The sequence below is a fragment of the Oratosquilla oratoria genome, chromosome 22 (assembly GCF_046742065.1).
Source record: "Oratosquilla oratoria isolate Oo_2021 chromosome 22, ASM4674206v1, whole genome shotgun sequence".
Taxonomy (NCBI): Eukaryota; Metazoa; Arthropoda; class Malacostraca; order Stomatopoda; family Squillidae; genus Oratosquilla; species Oratosquilla oratoria.
Window position 1 is genome coordinate 46,541,373 of NC_134798.1, and position 22,380 is coordinate 46,563,752.

The following is a 22,380-nucleotide window of genomic DNA, read 5'->3' on the forward strand; positions in this document are numbered from 1 at the left end:
GAAATCTGTGGCCCCTTAGTTCATCAACAGACATCACAGATATGATATATTGTCGTGCTGCATGGTTATGTTATGTTGGATGTTTTTATTTCAAAACTATTTGGTACTCGTTGGGTGGGAGAGTTTGACTCGTGTTGTCATGATATTCTCATGGTATCTTTGGATGTCGGGTATTATGGGGCTGTTTGACCACATTTGTTAAGTAACATCTGTGAGGACTTGAAGAAAACTAGACCATGTGATGCACTGCAGATGTAAACTTTTTATTATGATTTGAAGGTCGAACCCGGAACTCGGTCACAGGAAAGATGTGAGTGTAATCTATCTCTAAAGTTTAGGAGATCGGATTTTGCGAAGATTTATAGAATAACACGAAGACAAAGATAAACAAATTAATAAGATGAAATAAATACCAATACAAGAAATAGGTTAATCGAAATATGGCTACAATTTTTTGCACATAATTGTATAAATTTAGAGTGCATTGTAGTTCGTTTTGCTAAGTGTTTACTTGCCACAGGAATTTTTAATCCTTTTCTGCTTTTCGCAAATGCGCATATTCTGCACAACTGAGACAACTCGATTGTTTAAGTTGCACAGTTCATTATTCGTTTGTTGTTTAAGTGTGGCAGTGTTATGTTATTATTGTCATGCAAGAAATAGAAGTGCAGGAGGTTTAATGGCCTAAAGTAGGTGATAATTGTTCATAAATTTAAATATTTTCGGATCTACTCAACCAAATAGTTTGTTAAATGTAAAAAATACCTCGATGTAGGGGGTGAAAGCTCTTGGTATAGATTAGATTGATAGAATTGTGTATAATGATGTGGGTGTGTGGTAAAACTTGGCCACACTCCATACAAAGGGTTACTTGTTACTTGTTATTTGGGAGTTCTAGGCCCCGCTCCACCAGCATCGGTGCTCTGCAGGGCCTCCATTGATGTTATCAAACACTATAGTCACTTCTAATACACAAATCATCCATGTCATAACACTCGGTGAACAAATGTGTCTTCAAATTTTTCTTGAAAATGGCAGTTTCTACTCATTTTGACATTTAGTGGTAGCTCATTAAAAAGTCTTGGCGCACATCTTTCAAACGCTCGAAAACCCATTACCAAATTACTTCTTGGCTCATTCAACCTATATTGTTCATCACTATGCCGAAGCCCCATAGTAGTATCCACTTGAAAATCGTTGAGAAGACTCCTTAGATATTCTGGTTTTCCATATTTCAAGGCTCGAAAAGTCAGAAGACATATCTTGAAAACTATCCGCGCCTTTATTGGTAGCCAGTGTAATTCCATGAGTACTGGAGTTACTCTCTCACGAGTATGTATATAAGATTTACTTGATTAAAGCATTAACAATGCAGATGGAGAAATTCAGCCTGGCCCTAGTGGCCATTTTTTAATTAATGAATTAACTCCTTCCATACAAAGTGACATATGTATCTAAATTATCTTTTTAAATCTGGCTACTACCAGGTTCTTTTGCTCATTCCCAGGGCATCCCCTTGGGCTTGGTAGTGATCAGGTTAGTGGCCATCTTGATATATCCCCTCAGGCTCAGCACCAGATGGCAATTAATTTTATGCTCTAGATGTCACTAGGTTCTTTCGTCTACCTCTTCTATGGCACCCCATAGATTTAGAAGATTTAAGGAAATGTTGCAGTAAATTTTATGCAGATTTAATTTGTTAAAAGACAGATGAGAGTGACAAGTCATTGGTTAAAAGAAATCCCATTTTATTCTCAAGCCTGTCACATAGAAAAAACTGTATTGCATACCAGTATGATATTTATCTGTGACAATATTCCAACTTGTTTTAAGTAATTGATTCCCTTGAGGTGTAAGCAATGGATCTCCTAACAAGAAGTAGCAGCTACTGTAAATACTTTTGAAGGGCAAAAGGTCAAGGAAATGATACACTAGTCTAGTAACTTGTGGATGATATAATGTGTATATTGACATTTTACATCATGAATGAAATACAAATGTTTCACTATGGAGAATTATTACAATGAGTGACAAATATTCATGGCCCTTCATGACCTCTATGTCCCTTATTTTTTTTTTATACAAAATGAAAAGATTAAGATGATTTCCTTACCACTAAACCAAACAAAAGTACACAACTAATAAACTTCTCTGTGAATGACCGGTATCGGAAGCTTTGCTGCGACCGTAGCTAGTATCTCATGAGTCTTTTTTCTCCAGTTGTTGATATCCTTCGACGTTGAGCACCAGTGCTCTCCGTGGCGAGGATCTGCCGACACTGCTCTGGTTCTTACCTCGTTCTTCTGATCCTCAGTGCCGTGCAAGATCTCCATTTTGTAGAACCATGCCCATGCGTCACCAAGATCAGGATCGATCTTGACGGTCTTATTGAACCACTCTCTTGCCTTGTTCTTCTTTCCGTCCATCCAAAACATCTTTGCGACTGCAAGAACTACGTGTGCGTCGTCCTGGCACCGCTTGAGAGCGTCCACACTCTTACTCTTGCGTTGTGCAGGGTCCTCGAGGAAAATAGCTTGTGCCCAGAGAATACCTGATGAAGGACATTCTTGCAAAGCACGGGCCATGAGATTTCGGCTCATCTCTTTCTGGCCAGACCGAAGCTCGAGACGGATGGCCAGCAACCAGAGCTCCTCGTTCATTGGATTACGGACACGAGATTTCTCGTAAGTGGCTCGAGCACTGACAATTTTACCTCGACGTTCTTCGAGAGTTGCCAAGAGACGCCAAAGGGGTATGGACTGTGAACACTTCTTAACAGCATCACGGTAGACTTCCCAGGCACCGTCCAGGTTATCTTGCTGGTCCAAGATTTGCCCCTTCATCATCCACAGCTTTGGGAAGTCTGGGAAGTCCCTGAGACCATCATCTAACATCTTTTTGGCAGCTTCTAGTTTCCCAAGGGCCCATTCTAAGTGAGCAGACTTCATCATGACCTTTGGAGTTGGTGCCTGTGATCTAGCCTTAGCCAAGAGTCGCCTTGCACGCTCGTATTCGTTGTTTTCTGACTCAAGTTTGACGGCAGCCAGCCAGATTTCTTCAGAGTTGGGATTGGCCTGGAAAGCAAGAGCCAAGATAGATCGTGCTGCAGGGACATCGTTAGCGAGCCATTTGGACTTTGCTCCCATTAACCATAACGTCTCTTCCTGCGGACAGTGTTGGACTGCCTTCTGTAGTAGCGTTTCCAAAGATTCCCTGCTGCCATGAGTTCTTTCAAAGTGAGCTGCAGCAAGCCATACGGATTTCTTTTTGGGGAAGACCGAGAGTGCGTGTGCATATATGGCTCTCGCACATTCGATAGCTTGTTGGTTAGCACAGCTCTCGGCATCTTCCATCCACGTGTGCTTACGATCCTCCTCTTCCACTCCGTAGCCAATGATGTTCTTGATAATCGCTTGGCACGTGAGCACTGCTCCTGCACTCTCTGCTTCCATGGCATCCCTTATCCAGAAGTCTTTGTTGATGTCGACCATGTTTGCTTGGAGTGTCGAGATGGCACGCTCAATGATCTTGGATACCAAGGTCGTGTTTTCATTCGCTTCCTCCAGTTTGGCTGCAGTAATCCAAATCTGTCTGTCTTTGGGGTTGTTCTCTCGGGCTTTGTTCAACACCTTACGAGCATTTTCGTACGTCTCCAGACGGGCAAGAGCAAGCCACAGGTCTACAGATGTTGGACAACACTCTACAGCTCGACTTAATAGAATCTTGGCATCCTCCTCCTCTTCAAGCTCTACAGCTAGTTTCCACAACAGTTCAGAATTAGGTATCTGTTCTAAGGCTTTCCTGTAAACCCGTTTCTTTGCTTTCAGTTCCTGTTCGAGTTCTGCACCTTTGATCCAAATACGAGGTGAGTGTGGTAAGGTCTGCACAGCTTGTGCGATCACAGCCTTAGCCATATCGGGTGGCTGAAGCCGAGCAGCCTCAAGCCATACATCCTCGGACTTCGGACACATCTCACAGCCCTTTGTGATGAGGTTCCTCGCAATCTGTATCTTCCCGGTTACCTCTTCCAGTCGAGCTGAGGCAATCCAAGCAGGAGGGTGGTTGGGGTTGGTTTCACGCACCGATTTGAGGAGAAGTCTCGCTTTCTTGACATCGTTGATGTCTCCACCATACTGAGGAATCATACTCTGTAAATCTGTAAGGTACCCCTTTGGATCCACCACTGTCTGACCCCCGACAGCATCGGAGACTTGGTTTAGCCTCATACCCATGAGGGTGTTACGGGCCTGACCAATCTTACGCAAGTCCAAGTCACCACTGGGAGTGACCATGCCTGGGGTGGAGGTTCCTGGCATCATGGATGCCAAGCCCGAGCCTGGGTCAATGGTAGTCACACTCTCCCCTCCCAGATTGTGGGCCAAAACGCTATCTGGAAGAGGAGTAAAACGCTCTGCCCTTGCATTGCGTTGTTTACGATTTCGAGCGTCTCCCACATCCGGAACACTGATCCATTCATCCTCAGTAACTTCAGCCAATTCTCGCTTGAGATCTGAAAACATCTGCTGGATCTTGGGTCGTTCCTGACGGTAGTTCTCCAACTCAGCCTTCAGACGCTGCTCACGGTACTCCTTTCTCTTTTCGTCCATCCGTTTGTCAATGGCTTCATAAATAGCATCAGCTTCTTCATCATCTTTGTCGTAGGGATCTTTGCTGCACAAGGAACCACCATATCCATTGAACTGGAAAATAGAAAATAAATAAATAAATAAATAAAATAAAAATAGAAAAGATGTGATATACAAAATGAATCATCATGAATAACATCAAGCATGACACAAAAAGACAGATGCTCGGATATTACACAGTAACATTCTCACACAGCACATGGTCTCTAACCACTTTGGTGTGATGATGCCTATGTAGGCGTCATGAGGAGCAGGTGGGTACATGAGGATGCCAGTGTCTGGGTTTTGATTATATATGTTTTTCTTTTGTAGTTTTTGGAATGGGTGGGGGATGGGGGGTGAGGGAGTATGTGTGAGAAAAATTTGATGCAGTCCAAAGGAATTTTTCCCCATCTTCTCCATTTCTGCATGAGGGGACAGAGAGGGGGGTTGCCAATTTAATGAAGTGGCCTTGCTGTGGATATGATGTGTCTTGCAACACTGCTTATGACCCAGGACAGTGGACAAGATGTAGGGATGACCCGTCATCCAGGAGGTGCCAAGATAAGAGGGAGGAAAGAGGATGGAGGGGAGGGGGTTGTGATAGGGATGGAATAAGTGGGAGTGGTTTTTATGCCTTTGTTTTTTGGCTACCTCCCTTATAAGGGGGAAACAAGCCTTTGGGATATGTATGTATGTACATGAGTTACCCCCAGAATCTGTGAACTGGTTTGATCACTCATTTTCTGTGTTTATTATTACTCAGAGTAAAAGAGAATGAGTAATACAGCAGTGACTTTATAATGCAAGTAATGTGATGCATTGTATATATGGCAGCCAATGCTGTGCGCAAGAATTTGACTTGTACTGAAGTGGCTAATCCCTCTGACCTGGTGTTGAACACAAATATATGGGTAATGGTCTGGCATCAGTTAAAATAAGAATAAGTATTATTCTTGTTAGCTTACAATTAGGTCCCCATCCCACACGAAAATAATAAGTCGTGTGAGGCTGTGGAGCTTCCAAGCACTCCACAGCCTCATATGGCTTATTTTTTTTCCTTACTGTGGATGTACTGTGTCTTGCTACATTGCTTCAGACTCAGGGCAGTGGGCAACAGGGGTGATCTGTCATCCATGAGGAGCTAAGATGAGAGGGAGGAAAGGGTGGTGGAGGAGAGTGGGTATAAGCATTCGACTTGGCTACCTCCCTCTTGGTATATAGTTAGATGATGCTGTGAGGTGTCAGTGACACTTTAGGGATTAATTACTATTAACCCCTTCACTACAGGCCAAAATCTCGCGGGCAGCATTAGCTGCCAGATGTGCGATGTTGCGTCATAATTCTCACATTATAAAAAATAAAGTTACCGCTTATATAGCTCGTTCTCTTTCACCCATGAATTCTGATAACCATAGAAAATATGATGAAGCCAGTTTACAGAGTATGGGGGTCACGCAGGTACGACTACAAAAAATATAATCAAGACGCCGACATCGGCATCCTCGCGTACCCACTTGCTCCTCATGACCCCTACGTAGGTGTCATCGTATCGAAGGGGTTAATGACAGGATTCGAGTGTAGTTCCTTTATTATGTGCCATAATTAAACAAAAACAAATGCACACACACATCAGAGAAGGGGAAAAAAAAAGATAAGGTTGAAAAATACACTGTGAGAGTATTAAAGGATAAGCAAGCATCAATGAAAGAAGCAATAGTCTCTAGAACCTTCCTTAGATTACTCTGGGAAGAGACATTGGACTTTTGTCCGTCCTGCACTAGTGGGGGATTGTTTCTATGTCACCAGCTTACAGGAGTAGCAGGGGAGCTGTTGCCATTGGTCATCTCTCCTTATGTGAAAAGGTAGAATAAATAGTTTAAGTTGACAGAAGAGAGTTAAGAAAGAAAGAAAAAAAAAGGGGGGGGGACCAACACACACACAGACACACACATTTACTTGGGTCCAGTTTGGACACCAAGTATCAGCCCCTTAGGGCTAACACTGGAGCCAAGGGTGTTAATTAGGATATGAAAATAATTGGTAAAATTCCAGAATCGCACAAGCATGGGTATTTAACATGAAATTTACATTGTCCAATAGCTCCTAATTTAACCTAACCATTCCATAGGAAAAGAAAGAAAAAAAAAATCAAATGTAAAAAGGTAATAAATGAAAATATGTTTGGGTGATACTGGAATAGAACCTTTCTAGCACCGAGATGATATTCTCGGACATCCTTCTTGCTAAAATACGGTTCATTGCATGAAGGTACTCATCCTTTGTCAATATAAAATGTACAAGCTCCCTTTCAAATAAAATGCTATACCTCATCATAATTGGCATCATTAAGATCTTCATCATCGTCGTCGTCCTTTTTTTTCCGCTTATTGGGTGGTGCATGTCGATCGTCTGATACGTCATTGGCATCTCGAGCTGGACCAATATCAGACCGAGTTGTGAAGCCAGTAGCTCTGTAAAGGTGATGGTCTGTGAGTACATATTCAATAACACTAAGCAGTTAAGTACATACGTACATATACCAAGGCTTTTACCCCCTTCCAAGGGAGGTAGCCAAAAAGGGAAAGGCATAAAAACACTCCCACCCATTTCATCCCTAAATACACTCCACACCCCTCCCACCAGTTAAGTAAGACACATAAAAGAAATAATAAAAAGAAAGAAAACGGGAAAAACAGAATCCATTGATGAATAGAATATTGTAGAACAATCAATCAATCCGTTGCCCCATGTCTCTCTTGTAGAGGACTCATGGTTTGTAGGTTAACTGGGAAATTCAGTTACAAAGGATTATAAAGGCGGAGCATGTGACAGAAGACCTTTTGGTCTATAACTAGGTCAGATGCGAAAAAAAATATATATATATAATGATAAAAAAAAATAAAGATTAAAATAAATAATAAATTTATCTTTTTTATCTTTTTTGCAGTTGAAAGATTATTTTTTCTATGGAATGGTTACAATAGGTTAAGTTGTGTCTTGCTAGGTAAGATCAGAAGCTACTGGATAACACAAGTTTCATGTTAAATATCTGTGCTTGTTGTGATTTTGGAATTTTACCAGGAATTCCTTAATCTCGTGTAGTAATGGCTTACATAGCACATTTGAATGGTTAATTCAAAGGTGTGTGCAACAGATTTGGCTAAAGTAAGGGGTGACATACCTCAACTGTACCCATTATTTCCTTAGATCAATGTTTCACAACCTTTTTTTGGTCTAGCGGCCCTTTTTGGACACCACAAGTTTTTGTCAGTGCCCCCCCCCCCCTCGTTCCTATCAAATAAAATTATGAATTTTAGGTATATTCATTTTTACTAAATTACAATACAAAAAAAAATTCATATACAGTCACAGCCTGCAATCACTGCCAACTCTTCAACAACTAAGATTATTGAGGAACAAGCTACGGGGGAAGGTGCCAATTTATTAACTTAAAAAAATGATAATATTAGTGTTACATGACTTATAGTTAAGAGAAATTGATCATGATAAAATACAGTGGTAGTGAGAGCGAAAAAAATGCTTATCTATTTAGAAACAATTCAGAAATATAGTTTATGGGACAGCAGTTCTACTTTGTATGGCAGAACGATTGGCACATGACTTTTAACATGATAAAGCCAAAGTGGGCTTGTAAGTTCACCATACTTAAATTTTTAACATTACTTCATGCTATCAAATCAATGAAGCCAGAGTAAATATTGATACTTGGGAGTGCTTATTTTTAAAGATTAACGAATATCGAGTTATTCTTATCAACTTTAATAAAGATAGGCAAATATGGTTCCAGTGCCCCCTTATGTATACTCGCCCCCACCCAAGTGAAGCATTAATGTTTTGTGCCCCATTTTAACACAACTCCCCTAACTCCTAAGCCTAAGCTCTAAATGGTGCAATAGCGCCCATTTACTTGTAGGGAATATGCCTAGATTTACTAGATTATACTTGCCTAGTAACTGAGAAATTATTAAACCCATATTAGCTACATGCGTACTGATTATAGATATATTTTTTTACTTTAGTAAAAATATAATTAAACCCTCGCGTGGGGTACAAAAAAGGCAATTTTTATCTTCATAGCCAGTGACTGTCACAGGCCACGTCACTGAAATGTGCACATTGCTTACCCTCGACCTACACCAGCAACATAACCAAGAGGAGCTGGTAGTCCTATGAAATTCTTTTTGTTTTTGTTTAGAAATGCTGCTGGCGGTATACTCATTGTGATAATTCAGGTTGACTAAACACAGTCAAGCGGTGGAAGCAAACTCTAAAATGTAAACAAACGCTATATTGTCGACATTCTTTAAAAGTAATATTATAATCAAACGTTGTCATTAGAATAATAGGTTTTACAACATACCAAATTATGAAATATAATTTAGAATAAATTGTATTACTTTGGACATTCATTGTAAAAGAAAGGAAATGTATGTCGCTTTATATAAATATATTGGAACGAAAGAAATGTGATTTAAATATGAACAGGTAAGCTGACAAGGCAATATATGGCGAAGTAGTCGATATTTGAAGACAATCGTAGTAACGTCCAAATATTCATGGTATAGCTGTCACATTGAAAAACATATAAATGCTTTGATGATCAAGGGATCAGTAATACAAAGTCGGTAGATTAGATAAACTTATCTTATTAAGATGGTGCAGTCATTTGTAGTACAGTATAGCCATTTTTGTCATATACTTTAAGCGCTCTTCGAAGTGTCTACGGATGCCTTTGGTGCCGTCACATTAAGATATATATGCTTTGGTTAAGGGGTCAGTAATATAAAGAGAGCAAATTATTGTCATATTCTTTACGTGCGCTGTTAGGTGTCTAGGCATGGTATCCTTTGGTGCCGTCACGCATTGACTGTAGCGGGACTCGAACCACCATAGAACAAGCTTCTCATCCCTAGATAGCATTATAGCCCATTTTATGATTTTCTTTATTAATCTTTATTATGTTTTGTCCATATATTAGAATATCACTTGCGTTGATTAACAAATTGTAATCTTCCCCTGTAATTATATTTATGTACATTTTCCCGTCACCAGCACTCCTATTTTCTTCTTCCTTTGTTTTTGTATTTGTGTTTTAATATTCTTATTTTCTGTTTTTTTTTTTCCAACGTTTGATTTTTCTTTCCATTTTAGTTCCTCGTATCCTGTGTAGGTTTTTAAAAATAATTTTAATTTTTCTGCGTTTTCGTGACCCTGGCGAATAGATTGTATGACTGTCATCCACTATATAATTATGTCATGCCCGATGGCCGTTGGCGGTTACATGGGGGCATTGGGGCTCCTGTGAGAGAGACCTGTGGCAACAGATGGATTTGTTTATTAACTGTTAGTTCTTCCGCCCTCTTGTAGTACATCAGTCAGTGCGTGTGTATACCTCATTGTAGTGTACAGTAATACTCTCACTCGTTCGCGGTTCACCGTTCGCGGACCCGCAGACTCGCGGATTTTGCTCTATTTTTTTTTTTTTTTTTTTCATAATTTCGGCAATTTCGTGAATTTCTTATGCTATTTTTTGAGCAGAAAAACGCTCACATTTACCCTAACTAGTAAATAATTTTAGAATAACAATGTCAGTTAATATAAAAAAATAGAAAAAAGATGATACAGTATAACTGGTAAATAATTTTAAGATAACAATATCAGTAAATATAAAATAAAAAATAGAAAAGAGATGATACAGTATAACTGGTAAATAACTTTAAAATAACAATGTCAGTAAATATAAAATAAGAAAAATTAGAAAAGAGAGATGATACAGTGTAACTGGTAAATTATTTTAAAATAACAATGTCAGTTACGAGCTTTCGTTTCTCCTTCCTGCTGATTGGCTGCAGACATATTACTACATTATTACTGTATTAATGAGTAAGACTGTCTTTAGAATGTGTTTGGGAAGCATATTTTAGCGTATATGATATCATACATAGGCGTTTTAAAACTGCATCAATAATTCGCGGATTTTCGGGATTCGCGGGAGGGGAAGGAACGTAACCCCCGCGAATAGCGGGGGAATACTGTACAGGAAAGAAGCAAAGCTCGTTGGGTCCCGTCTCCTATTCTCTAATTTTCTAAGATACTAAGATACCTAGACTCAAATTCATGTGCGGTTCCAACTTAATCTGTGTCTTTGATTTCCAGTTACCATATTTCGATTTGAATTTTTGTATTGTTCCAGCTTGAGCCACCTAAGCTATTCCACATAATCATACACCAATATGGAAAAGTGTACTTCTTCACACCTTTTCAACATGTGGTCTTTCTTAATTTCCTTCCATGACCTCTGAAAACCCTCCCATTTTTAATCAGGAGATCTTTTCTATCAATGCAATCAATCTCCCTGCGTGACCTGAACACTGTAGTCATGTCACCTCTTTCTCTTCGATCTTTCGAAGTTGGTAGACCCAGTGCTTTTAGTCTTTCCTCATTGGTTTATTGGCCAGGCTGGGGACCAGTTTGGTTGCTGCCCTTTGTATTCTCTCGATCTTGCTTATATTCTTCACTCTGTGTGGGGGACCATACCACTGACGCATATTCCAGTCTTGGACGGATCAGGATTTCGATGATTTTTTTCATCATCTCTTCATCCATATAATGGAACGCCACTTTAATCTTCTGCAGTAGTCCATATGTCTCTCCCACAATCCTGCTGATATGTCTGTCAGGTGACAGGTTGTCTTTTTATTAACACTCCCAAGTCTCCTCTTTTGCTTTTGTAATGGTATTACTTCCTTTCCCATTCTTGGCTCCATGCAGAAATAGTATCTAGATCTTTTTTGCAATATTCTAACATCCTCCTCATTTTTCACACTTCTCGTGATTTTTGCATCATCTGCAAACATGTTGGCATAGCTTGTTCCTTCCATCATGTCATTAACATAGACAAGGAACTTTATTGGTGCAAGCACTGAACCTCGTGGAACTCCGCTCGTGTGTATGTGAACGTGTGTATTGTACATTGCGTGTGTGTTTTAATTAGATTCACACTTATTACTCCCATTTCTTTGCTTACTAGCACCCTTCCCGCCCCTTACCCCTTCCCCCATTCTCCCTTTCTCCCATCCCCCTGTCTCCCGTCCCCCACCCCCTTGTCTCCCTTCCCTCATTCTCCCTTTCCCTCCTTTCCCCATTTCCCATTCTCCCTCTCCTCCTTCCCCCATTCTCCATTTACCTCTTCCCCATTCTCCTTTTCCTCCTCCCCCCTTCCCCCATTCTCCCCTTCCATCTCGCCACACCCCCTTCTCCCTCACCCCTGTCTCCCCACCAGTCCATCATCCCCCATCTCTCCATCCCCCTCCTCCCCCGATGCTAATGTCTTCCCCCTCCCCCCATCTCATCCGTGATCTTGCAAACAAGTTCATGTCTTGTGTTGTTTGTTCCTCGTAACAAGCTAACATGGCGTAGTCTCGGTTTTGCACTGTTCTGGGCAAACAGACGTGAAGGCATGTGCAGCTCAGTACGTGACCACACACACACACACACACACACACACACACACACACACACACACACACACACACACACACACACACACACACACACACACACGGCCCTAGTTCGAATCCTGCCCAGGGCTGAAATAATTTCAGTTTCGCTGCGCTGCGGGGTGTTGCTCCAACTCTCGTGGGCGGGGAGTTGAGTGTGTGTGTGTGCGTGTAAGGTCACAGCATTACCCATAGATCGGTCATGTATAAGCTCTTGAGCTCCCTTCCGGGAGGGAAATTGCTATCGATCACGAGTCCAACACGTGATCCAAGACCATGGTGAATCGCGCGCGCGCACACACACACACACACACACACACACACACATACACATACACAAACGCACACATACTCACACCGTACATGAATTCGATTCTAGGTATGTTAGAAAACTAGAGAATAGGAGACGGGACCCAACGAGCGTTACTCCCTTCCTGTATACTACAATGAGGTAAATACATGCACACACATACACACACGCACGCGCGCATGCACACAAACATACATACATTATCTGGCAAAAGAATGGAATTAGTAAACTCCGCTACCCTTGATGAAACAAACTGAAACACAGGGCCTGTCGAGCACCGTTCCGGAAAGAGAGAGAGAGAAGGTGGTGGTCAGTAAAAGACACCATGAGAGGATCGAACATTTATTTATTTATTTATTTATTTATTTATTTATTTATTTTTAAGTACACAGACAAAGGGATTATCAACTCTATCTCCATTATTTACCCCCTTTGGCTTGACTTGTTTCTCCATTTACCCCCCACCCCCACCCCCTTAGGGTGTGCAACAGGATTGAACAGAATTGACTGACACCCTCCCTTCCTCCTCCCCCCCCTCCCTCTCTCCCTCGGTGTGCACACACATACATATACAAGTACTCTATTGTATTATTGTCAGTGTATCACTGTTATTTCAATAAACCTATTATTATTATTATTATCATTACATAGCATTCTCCCTCTCATACACGCAAAACTTACAAAATGAAATTAAATTGAAATATTATTTAGCCATCAGGCACATCAATTATTTACCCCCTTGCCACGCCATTTGCTTACCCCCCCCCCCCCCGGGGTTAAATCTACCCATGGTTGAGAACCACCGTTGGGACATCCGGGCAGGGCAGCATCCCACGGGGCACCTCGAGAGGATCCTACTCTCTATAAATCTCACATTCTGGGGACGGGGATTTGTGTGGACATATACATATATACATACACACACATTATATATATATATATATATATATTTATATATGATATGGTTTAACGTCACACACTCCCCCCTATCGGGAGGCTAGGACGGTGCCCCTTACAGAGGGCTTTGTAGTGTGGAATTTAATGAACCATGCCCTTGGTTCAATTTCGCTGGTGGCAGGATTCGAACCGTCCTCACCTCGACCTTCGCCGCAAGTAACGACGCCCTAACCCGCTCAGCCACACGCACACACACATATACACACCCACACATGATATATATATATATATATATATATATATATATATATATATATATATACATATATATCATGTAGGTTTTATATTTATTTTATATTTTTTATATATTAATATATTTTTTTCTTTGATTATCCCCCAATTTCTCCACATTTGGTATGGAGCTGTCTCTCCTTTGTTTTCTTTATTTTTTCCCTTTTTCATTAAATATATGTAAGATAACCTTTAGTATTACTTTTTAGTTCTCGTAAGTTGGAATAAAGAATACACAAAAATAAAACTTAGTGAACCTCTTTATTGCTAAAATATTCACAAATAGTCATATAAACTGTGATGAAGATGATAATGATTGTATTATACAATACCACTGTGTTGGCGATTTGTTGTACAAATGTATCCGTGGGTGTGCTAGCATGAACAGCATAAACAGCATGAACGCTAGCATATGCATACATACGCGTCATATATAGATTCTTACATGGATATATTTATGTACATAGGTGTGGGTGTATGTTTAACATTAAGATATTGACATGTGCTCTGTCTTATATAGGGTTGGAACACAGTGTAAACTTAAAATACACACACACACACACACGTATACATACACATACACACGCACACACACGCTATGTAGATAATGATAAGAAATATGCACGTAGGTGATAAAGACAACAATTAGGTAGAGTGTTGTTCCCATATAACCTTAGCCCTAATAAGGACTTGTTACTAAGGCAGTTAACGTGACTATAATACAAAGGGTCACGTGGTGGGTGATACGCTAATGAATTAAATCGCCTGGCGGCAGTCGGGCTGAGGACCGTCCGGCACGGAAGGGGCACGGTAAAGGTGATTAAAATCGCCTGGCGGCAGCCAGAGTACGGCCCTGTTCACACTAGCGGTTTGAACCACGCGGAAACCTCGGGGGGCACCGCATCATCATCATCATCATCATCATCATCATCATAAAAAAAAAAAAAATTATGTGGGAAAGCTTCCATTGACTTGCATAGTAATTGAACAACGGCGGTTGAAACCGCTAGTGTAAACAGGGCCTAAGTGGGAAGGACATCATAGGTGGTATGGTGTGACTTATATAATACATATGAACACTGTAATGAACGTAAGTGATGTTATGTTACTATGAACACTCTCTACCCCTCCCTTCATTTGAACAAGTTCAAATCTTGTTCATATTGCACACATTTAGACGAAGTGCCTTTCAGAACGTCGTTGATCATAGTCACGTTCAGAACGTGAAGCTTTGAACGTATTTTATTGTTAACGTTCATTCAAAACTTCAATACTGAAATAATTGTAATACCCTGTAATATATGTATATATATATATATATATATATATATATATATATATATATATATATATATATATATATATATATATATATATATATATATATATATATATATATATATATATATATATATATAGGCACTTGTTTCCTTAACCGTATTTGTATGATTAACATTGTGTGATTTATTTCCTTCGGTGAAATTATATACATGCAATGGGAGATGTGTTGATACACACACACACACGCACACACACACACACACACACAAAATACTCTATTTTGGTTTGTTCAGATCTCCCACGCAGGTAAATTCTGCCACCTTTGCCCTAGGTGCTCGTATTGCCAGAGACTATGGGATGCGAACCCAGGACGGTACTCAGCGCGCCTAGGAGGCACAGTTAGAATATATATATATATATATATATATATATATATATATATATATTATATTTAACAATTGTGTTAGGCCATTGTATATACTGGAAGACATTGCTTTGGCCACGTTGTACTCTGAGACATTATTCTGATTGCCGTCAGGCGATTTTATTGAGCTGAGTGTGGGAAGGAAGGGGGTTAGGGAGAGAGAAATCCAGTGGCACCCCCTTCACCACTGTAGGAGTGCCACGGAGATGAATAAAATCGCCTGGCGGCAGCCAGGATTAAAATAAGGAAATAGGCAAGAATTTATTTACCAATAGAATGGTTAGCGATTGGAATAGGCTTGGTAACCACGTAGTTAGCACTGAAACTATCGGTAAAAGGTTAGATAACTTTATGGATGGGGGTGATAGGTGATTATGGACGTGGGACTGCCTAGTGTAGGCCTTATGGTCTCATGCGTTTTCCTTTATTGTGTTCTTTTGGGTGGTGATAAATATCACCAGTGCATTAAGTTGAGGTTAAAAGGACAATTGGCACCCGGCGTGGAAGACGTTTAAAAATGCGTGGTAACCAGGGTCCTGAAGGCAATTGGATTAAGATAACTAGAAAGGGTCTAAGCCAGTTAGTGGTCGACTTCCTGGGGCATCGTTGGGCAGGCGGGGAGATGGGGGGTGGGGGTTTGTTCGCTTCAATTGTTCTTGTTCACTAGAAAGAACATACGTGAACAATGACACAAAAGCTAAATTTCCCCCCTCTTCTGCGAACACGCCGCTTTTATTATTTTATTCTGGCTAGTACTGGGCGGTTTTATTCAGCTGAGGGGATGTGCTTGGAACGGATTGGGGTCGTGATCCTCTAAGGTCTCTTTCAGATGAATAAAATCGTCAGATGTTCGCCAGAAGAAAGTATTTAAAGAAGGACGTCGCTGATTATCTCTCCTGTTGTGTGCAAGCACGTGCCCCTCCCCCTCACCCCACCTCCACTCCCAGGTTACATGTCACTATCACAAATATACGAGCCAGTCCCCAAAAAAGTACGTCGTAAGTTGCGATGTCGTAGCTTTGGACATCGTAAGTTGCGACGCCGTGGCTGTGAACATCGTAACTTGCGACGTCGAAGGATTAGGATTTGTGACGTTGAACTTTGGACATCGGAACTTGCGACTTTGTTGTTTTGGACATCGTAACCTACGACGTCGTAGCTTTGGACATCGGAACTTACGACCTCGTAACTTGCGATGTCGTACCATAAAAATAATCTTCGACCAAATAAATCGTAAGGACACAACAGAGACGTCACCATGACGTCACCACAGGGTTATAAATAATTTATTTACACCTAAAAGGACCTGCGAGTTGTAAAACTACAACCAGTTGCTGACGTCACGCCAGTTTACCTTTCTGGATCCAGCCAGAAACGTTACTCGTTATAAACGTACACGGGAACCGAACAACCCACCCATCACCACCGCGAGGACGACGGTGAGGGCGGAGGCCAGGCGAGAGGCCGAGGAATCGTCGGTCGAGTCACTGGGAGGAGTCGAGACCTGTTTGGAGGGTCCCGGGGTGGTGGAGATGGTCTCGTAGTTGGTGTTGTCGATGGATTCGAAACAAGGATCGGTGGAGTTGATGAAGATGATGCGGCCTTCAACTCCCGCGTAGATGGGAGAGTACTTCTGGATGTGCTCCACGTAGATGTCCGTGTCCAGGAACGCTGCCGGGTGGTGTGGGGTGGCGGGTCAGGGAGAAGGAGAGAGGGAGAAACTAGATTAGTTAACTTGTTGGTGGAGATTATTATTTAATTATTATTAATGGTTCACACACATATACACAGGTATACATACTGAACGCACGCATATAATCGTGCATACACACTCATATTCGTATACGTACACGCCAACACATACGTACACACGGAAACATACACGCACACACATGCACACATGCGTATGTACCGTGCACACGCATATAATCATGCATACACACTCATACTTATGCACGCAAACACATGCGTACACACGGAAATAGATACACATGTATACATTTACATACACACACACACACACGGACACACGGAAGCAAGTACATACACACGCAAACCTACACACACACACACACACACACACACACACACACACACACACACACACATATATATATATATATATATATATATATATATATATATATATATATATATATATATAAATACACCTACACACAGAAACACTTACACATACACACACACATACATGCACACACACACGTACACGCGGATCACTCCTTACCCGTGGAGTGGTACTTGATCATCTCGTCCTTGATCATGGAGTACCCGTCGCCGCCCCTGATCATGTAGGAGGGCAGGGCGACCTCGTAGACCTGGTCGTCGACCACGTCGTACATGGTCGGGACGCGACACGCCAGACAGCGCGCCTGAAGGTGCACCACGCGATGTCCGTTGGGCTTCTCGATGTCGTAAGCCACCTTGAAGCCTGTCGTGAAGGAAAGGGAACGTCAGAAGAACACCTTGTGACGAAAGTGTGACGTCACGAGGGAAGTGTGACGTCACGGGTGTGATGTTACGTCATTAGGAATGTTGGTTATGGGGGAAGGGGGGCGTCGTCAGGGACGTCAGAAGCACCTTGTGACGAAAGTGGGATGTACGTGACATGTGACGTCTTGTATGACGTAATGATATGTGATGTCATAAGTAATGCCTGTCATGGGGAAGGGGGGACGTCGTCGTCAGGGAGGTCATGAGCACCTTGTGACGGAAGTGTGACGTCACGAGTGACGTGTGAAAAAGCTGAAGATGTGACAGATAAAATCAACGAATAATCAAATAAATAGAAAATAGAAAAAATACAATAAAAAAATATATATATTTTTTATTCTTATCCAAAATCAGATATATCAAGTGGAGGGGTGGGGGAAAGGAGGTACGGAGGGAGTTTGGCCAAAAGTTCGAATCCTCACCTGAGACTTGGAGGAACTTCCCGTGGAGGTCGCTGCCTTCGGGGTCATAGTCGCGAATCGAGTGTTCGAACATTTTCCGAATCGTCTGCCCCTTGAGAACGGCGATGTCCACCACGTTCTGGAACGGCGCTACGCCCATGATGTCGGCCAGGGTGATCGAACCTGTTGGAGGAAGGAGAAAGAGAAGAAAGTGAAATTAAAAAACCGCGAAGAAAAAAATCGTGAGCGAAATGACACGTGAAATTGCTAAATTTAGGTCCTGCCAAAAATCGTGATTTTGTGGTTTCGCGATGTTGTGACATCGCGAACTTATGTTTTTGCGAATTCGTGACTTTGCGATTTTGTGACTTAATAACAGCTAATTTTCATACGAATATTGCAATGAATAGATTAATATGTGAATCCCGACGTTATATATATATATATATATATATATATATTATATATATATATATATTTTTTTGTCACGGATGTGAATAAAATCGCCCGGCGGCCGCTGGACTGAAGGTAAAAGTGCCACACGGAACGGAAGAAAAACGTGAAGGAACGTACCGTTGGAGTTCCTCTCGTCGATGGATGCGCGGATTCCGCCGCCGTTCAGAACGGCAAGACCCACTCGAGACCAACGTTCGTCGTCAGGGAATTGAACGTTCTGAAATGCATATGATCGTTCTAAGATATAGATAATTATACAAACGTTTTAGAAGATAAACACATACATGCGCGCGCGCACACACACACACACTGGAACGAGTCCAACACGTGATCCAAAGACCAAGGTGAATACACACACACACACACACACACACACACACACATACACACACGGCTTGATGGTATAGTCTTGACTACCACCACCACCACCACTATCACCGCCACAATTACGACTATCACCACCATTACTATCACTATCATCACCAATATCAATACCTCTATCAATACCACTACTATCACCACTGTTACCATCACTACTATCACCACCGCTAGTATCACCACTGTCACATCCACTACTATCACCATTATCACCATCATGAACACCTCTATAACCACCGCTAATATCACCATTACCACCACTAATATCACCATCATCAACACCTATCACCATCGCTATTATCACCACCATCATCACAATCACCACCACTACTGTCACCACCACAATCACCACCTCTATTACCACCACCACCGCCGCACAGTCACGTATTGAGCGACTTACGAACTGGATGACGGCGTCGGTGAGGAGGTTGCCGAAGTTGCACTCCTGTCTTCGGCAGGACCGGCGGTCGCCGTCCAGGAGGACGAAGGTGCGGCCGATCTCCTGCGAGGTCTGCTCGAGGACGCCCGCCTTCCAGGGCTCCAGCTCCTTCAGGATGGTCGGGTCTGCAGGAGAACAAGGAATGGTTCGAGCATCTGGCTTGGTTTGGGTTATGTGTTTGCGTGTTTGTTTAGTTATATTTCTGTTTGTTTATTTGATTATTTGATATTATGATCTGATCATTTAGTTGTTTATCTTTTTTATTTGTTTGTATACTTGTTTCGTTTCGTTTTATCGATTGTATTTGTTTATTATTATTAATTTTATTTTTATTATTTATTGTTATTAATCTATTTGATCAAATATATATTCTTTTTGTAGACGTGTAAAGATGGGATTACAGGATTTATTGTGTGTGTGTGTGTGTGTGTGTGTGTGTGTGTGTGTGTGTGTATACACGTGTGTGTGTAAACAGTAAGATGGATTACGACAGTCAGCGCAAGGGCACACCAAACAGGCTTCCTAGCTTTACTGACTATTGAGTATTTAAATTATTTATTTATTTATTATTATTTTTTCTGAAGTTAAGATACGTTTTTGGGCAAGTAGAGATATTTTTTTTGGGGGGGGGTCTAAAAATAATTTAATTGTTACGTAAAACAATTTTTTTCCGGGGGTAAAGATACTTTTTGTGCGAGGATTTTTTTTTTTTTTTTTTTTTCCCTATCCTAGCGCAAATCAATATGCATCTTTTGGGGACGACTTTTTCCCGTGACCCTGGTCTGGTCTGGTTTGAACGCGCGCGCGCGCGCACGCACGTTGCTTACCGGCGATCCAGGTCAGGGAGAGGCGTCGGCGCCGCACTCCTCCTGGATCGAGGCGGGCAAGGATGGCCTCCAACTCGCCCTTCTCTTTAAAACATTCTCCCTCTCTTTCTCTTTTTACATATTCTCTCTCTACTCTCTCCTCTCTCGCTATTCTCTTCTCTCTCTACTTTCATCTCTCTCTACTCTCTTCTCTCTATACTCTCTACTCTCTTCTCTCTCGCTCTCTCTGGCCAGTCGGTCATGCAAGGGTTTCTTGTATTGCATGACTCGCGGCTGAGAGCTCCAGTGTTCATCTCCACTTTCTCCATTTTCTCTGTTCTCTTCTTAAACACCCCCTCCCTCCCTCCCTCCCCTCCTCTCCCGCCCATCCTTCCTCCCTCCCTCTTTCCCTCCCCTCCCTCCTTTCCTCCCTCTCTCCCTCCCCTCCCTCCCTTCCTCCCTCTCTCCCTCCCCTCCCTCCCTTCCTCCCTCTCTCCCTCTCCTCCCTCCCACCTTACTTCCCACCCCTCCCTCCCTCATTACTTCCCTCCCCTCCATTCCTCATTACTTCCCTCCTCTCCCTCCTTACTTCCCTCCCATCCCTCCCTCAATACTTCCCTCCTCTCCCTCCCCTTCCTTCCTCACTTCCCTCCCTTCCCTCCCCTTCCTTCCTCACTTCCCTCCGTTCCCTCCCTCCTTAATTCCCTCCCCTCCCTCCCTCCTCACTTCCCTCCCTTACCTCCCTTCTCACTTCCCCCCCGTATCTCCCTCCTTACCTCCCTCCACTCCCTCCCTCCTTTTCTTCCTCCCTCTCTCCTTTCTTCCTTCCCTCCCTCCTTACTTCTCACCCTTCCTCCCTCCTCTCCCCTCCCTTCCTTCCCTCCTCTCCCCTCCCTTCCTTCCCTCCTTCTTTACTTACATCCCTCCCCTCCTTACTTCCCTCCCCTCCTTACTTCCCTCCCCTCCTTCCCCCTCCCTTTCTCCATCTTTCGGTGTCCTTCTTTCCTCAGAAATGGCACTTCCTCTACCATCTCCTCCTCCTCCTCCTCCTCTCTCTCCTCCTTCTCCAATTCCTTTCACGTCACCCTCCTCCTCCCCCTCCCCCTCCCCCTCCCCCTCCACACTCTCCTCATCCTCTCATCTTCCTGTGTGCGTGTGTGTATTGTACTTGTTCTTATGTTCATAAAACTTTTCCCCGTGTGTAGTGGAATCCTAATTCGTAGCGTTGTCCTAAGAATGAAATGATAATAACAGCAATAATATTGATAATAACCATGATGATATTCATAAATGTTATTGGTTGTAATAACAATAATAATAATAATAATAACAATAATTGATTATTATTACGGTGAAAATGGTGATAATAATAATAGTAATAATAATAATAATAATATGACTAATAATAATAATAATAATGATAATGACACTAATAATAGTATAATAATGACAATAGTAGTAATAACGACAATGGTAATAATAATAATAACAGTTATGATAATGTTCTCCAAACAATAAATAAACAAGACAGAAAACGATATATTTTAGCAGATGCGTGTGGCTCAAAATAGCCGACTTCCCTTCCTCCCTCCTTCCCTCCCTCCCTCGTGTGCATTCGAATCCTGATGAAAATGTCATTTGCATCGACGAGGACTCGGTCAATGTCGACATTGCGTCAGTCGATGTCGATTGCCTTGTGGTACCCAGGTGTGACGCCCGGTGTCTGGTTCCACATTAGTGCTATATATAGGACCAAGTGGATCGCGCCGAACGCGGCCGGGCACCGAGCTGGGGATGAATAAAATCGCATGGCGACAGGAATCCTTGATGGGCAACATATGGAGGGAGGGAGTGAAGGAGGGTGGGAAGGGGGTGAGAGAGGGACAGGAATGAGGGTGGGAGAGAAAGAGGAATGGATAAATTAGATAGAAAAAAAGAAGAAGAGAAAAAAAGGAGAGGGAGAAAGTTTAGGGAGAAGGGCGAGGCTGGAGGTTGGGGTGGGGTGTCATTATTATTTTATTATCATTTATATATATAT

General features: G+C 42.1%; 2 protein-coding genes across 2 annotated transcripts in view; both read right to left on the reverse strand.

Moving 5' to 3' along the window:
• Positions 1 to 1,937: 1,937 nt before the first annotated feature.
• Positions 1,938 to 8,937, reverse strand: Prp6 (pre-mRNA processing factor 6). Its single transcript, XM_076205902.1, has 3 exons — positions 8,774 to 8,937; positions 6,955 to 7,099; positions 1,938 to 4,700 (listed from the first exon to the last, which is right to left on the reverse strand). The coding sequence occupies exons 1-3, from the start codon at positions 8,866 to 8,868 to the stop codon at positions 2,139 to 2,141; spliced, it is 2,802 nt and encodes a 933-aa protein (XP_076062017.1). The 5' UTR covers positions 8,869 to 8,937; the 3' UTR covers positions 1,938 to 2,138.
• Positions 8,938 to 13,888: 4,951 nt separating this feature from the next.
• The window catches only part of LOC143037526 (snake venom 5'-nucleotidase-like), a 50,913-nt gene continuing 42,421 nt past the window's right edge, over positions 13,889 to 22,380 (reverse strand). The window contains exons 5-9 of the mRNA XM_076205903.1: positions 19,498 to 19,661; positions 18,837 to 18,936; positions 18,285 to 18,446; positions 17,597 to 17,800; positions 13,889 to 17,022 (exon numbers count right to left, since the gene is read on the reverse strand). Coding sequence (XP_076062018.1) covers positions 16,736 to 17,022; positions 17,597 to 17,800; positions 18,285 to 18,446; positions 18,837 to 18,936; positions 19,498 to 19,661 — 917 coding nt within the window. The 3' untranslated portion in view covers positions 13,889 to 16,735. The remainder of the gene's footprint in view (positions 17,023 to 17,596; positions 17,801 to 18,284; positions 18,447 to 18,836; positions 18,937 to 19,497; positions 19,662 to 22,380) is intronic.

Coding starts and splice junctions, on each gene's coding strand:
- Prp6 (XM_076205902.1), bottom strand. CDS start 8,868: ATGAGTATACCGCCAGCAGCATTTCTAAACAAAAACAAAAAGAATTTC. Junction 7,100..8,773: donor GTTGCTGGTGTAGGTCGAGG/GTAAGCAATGTG, acceptor TCACCTTTACAG/AGCTACTGGCTTCACAACTC. Junction 4,701..6,954: donor ATGATGCCAATTATGATGAG/GTATAGCATTTT, acceptor TCTATTTTCCAG/TTCAATGGATATGGTGGTTC.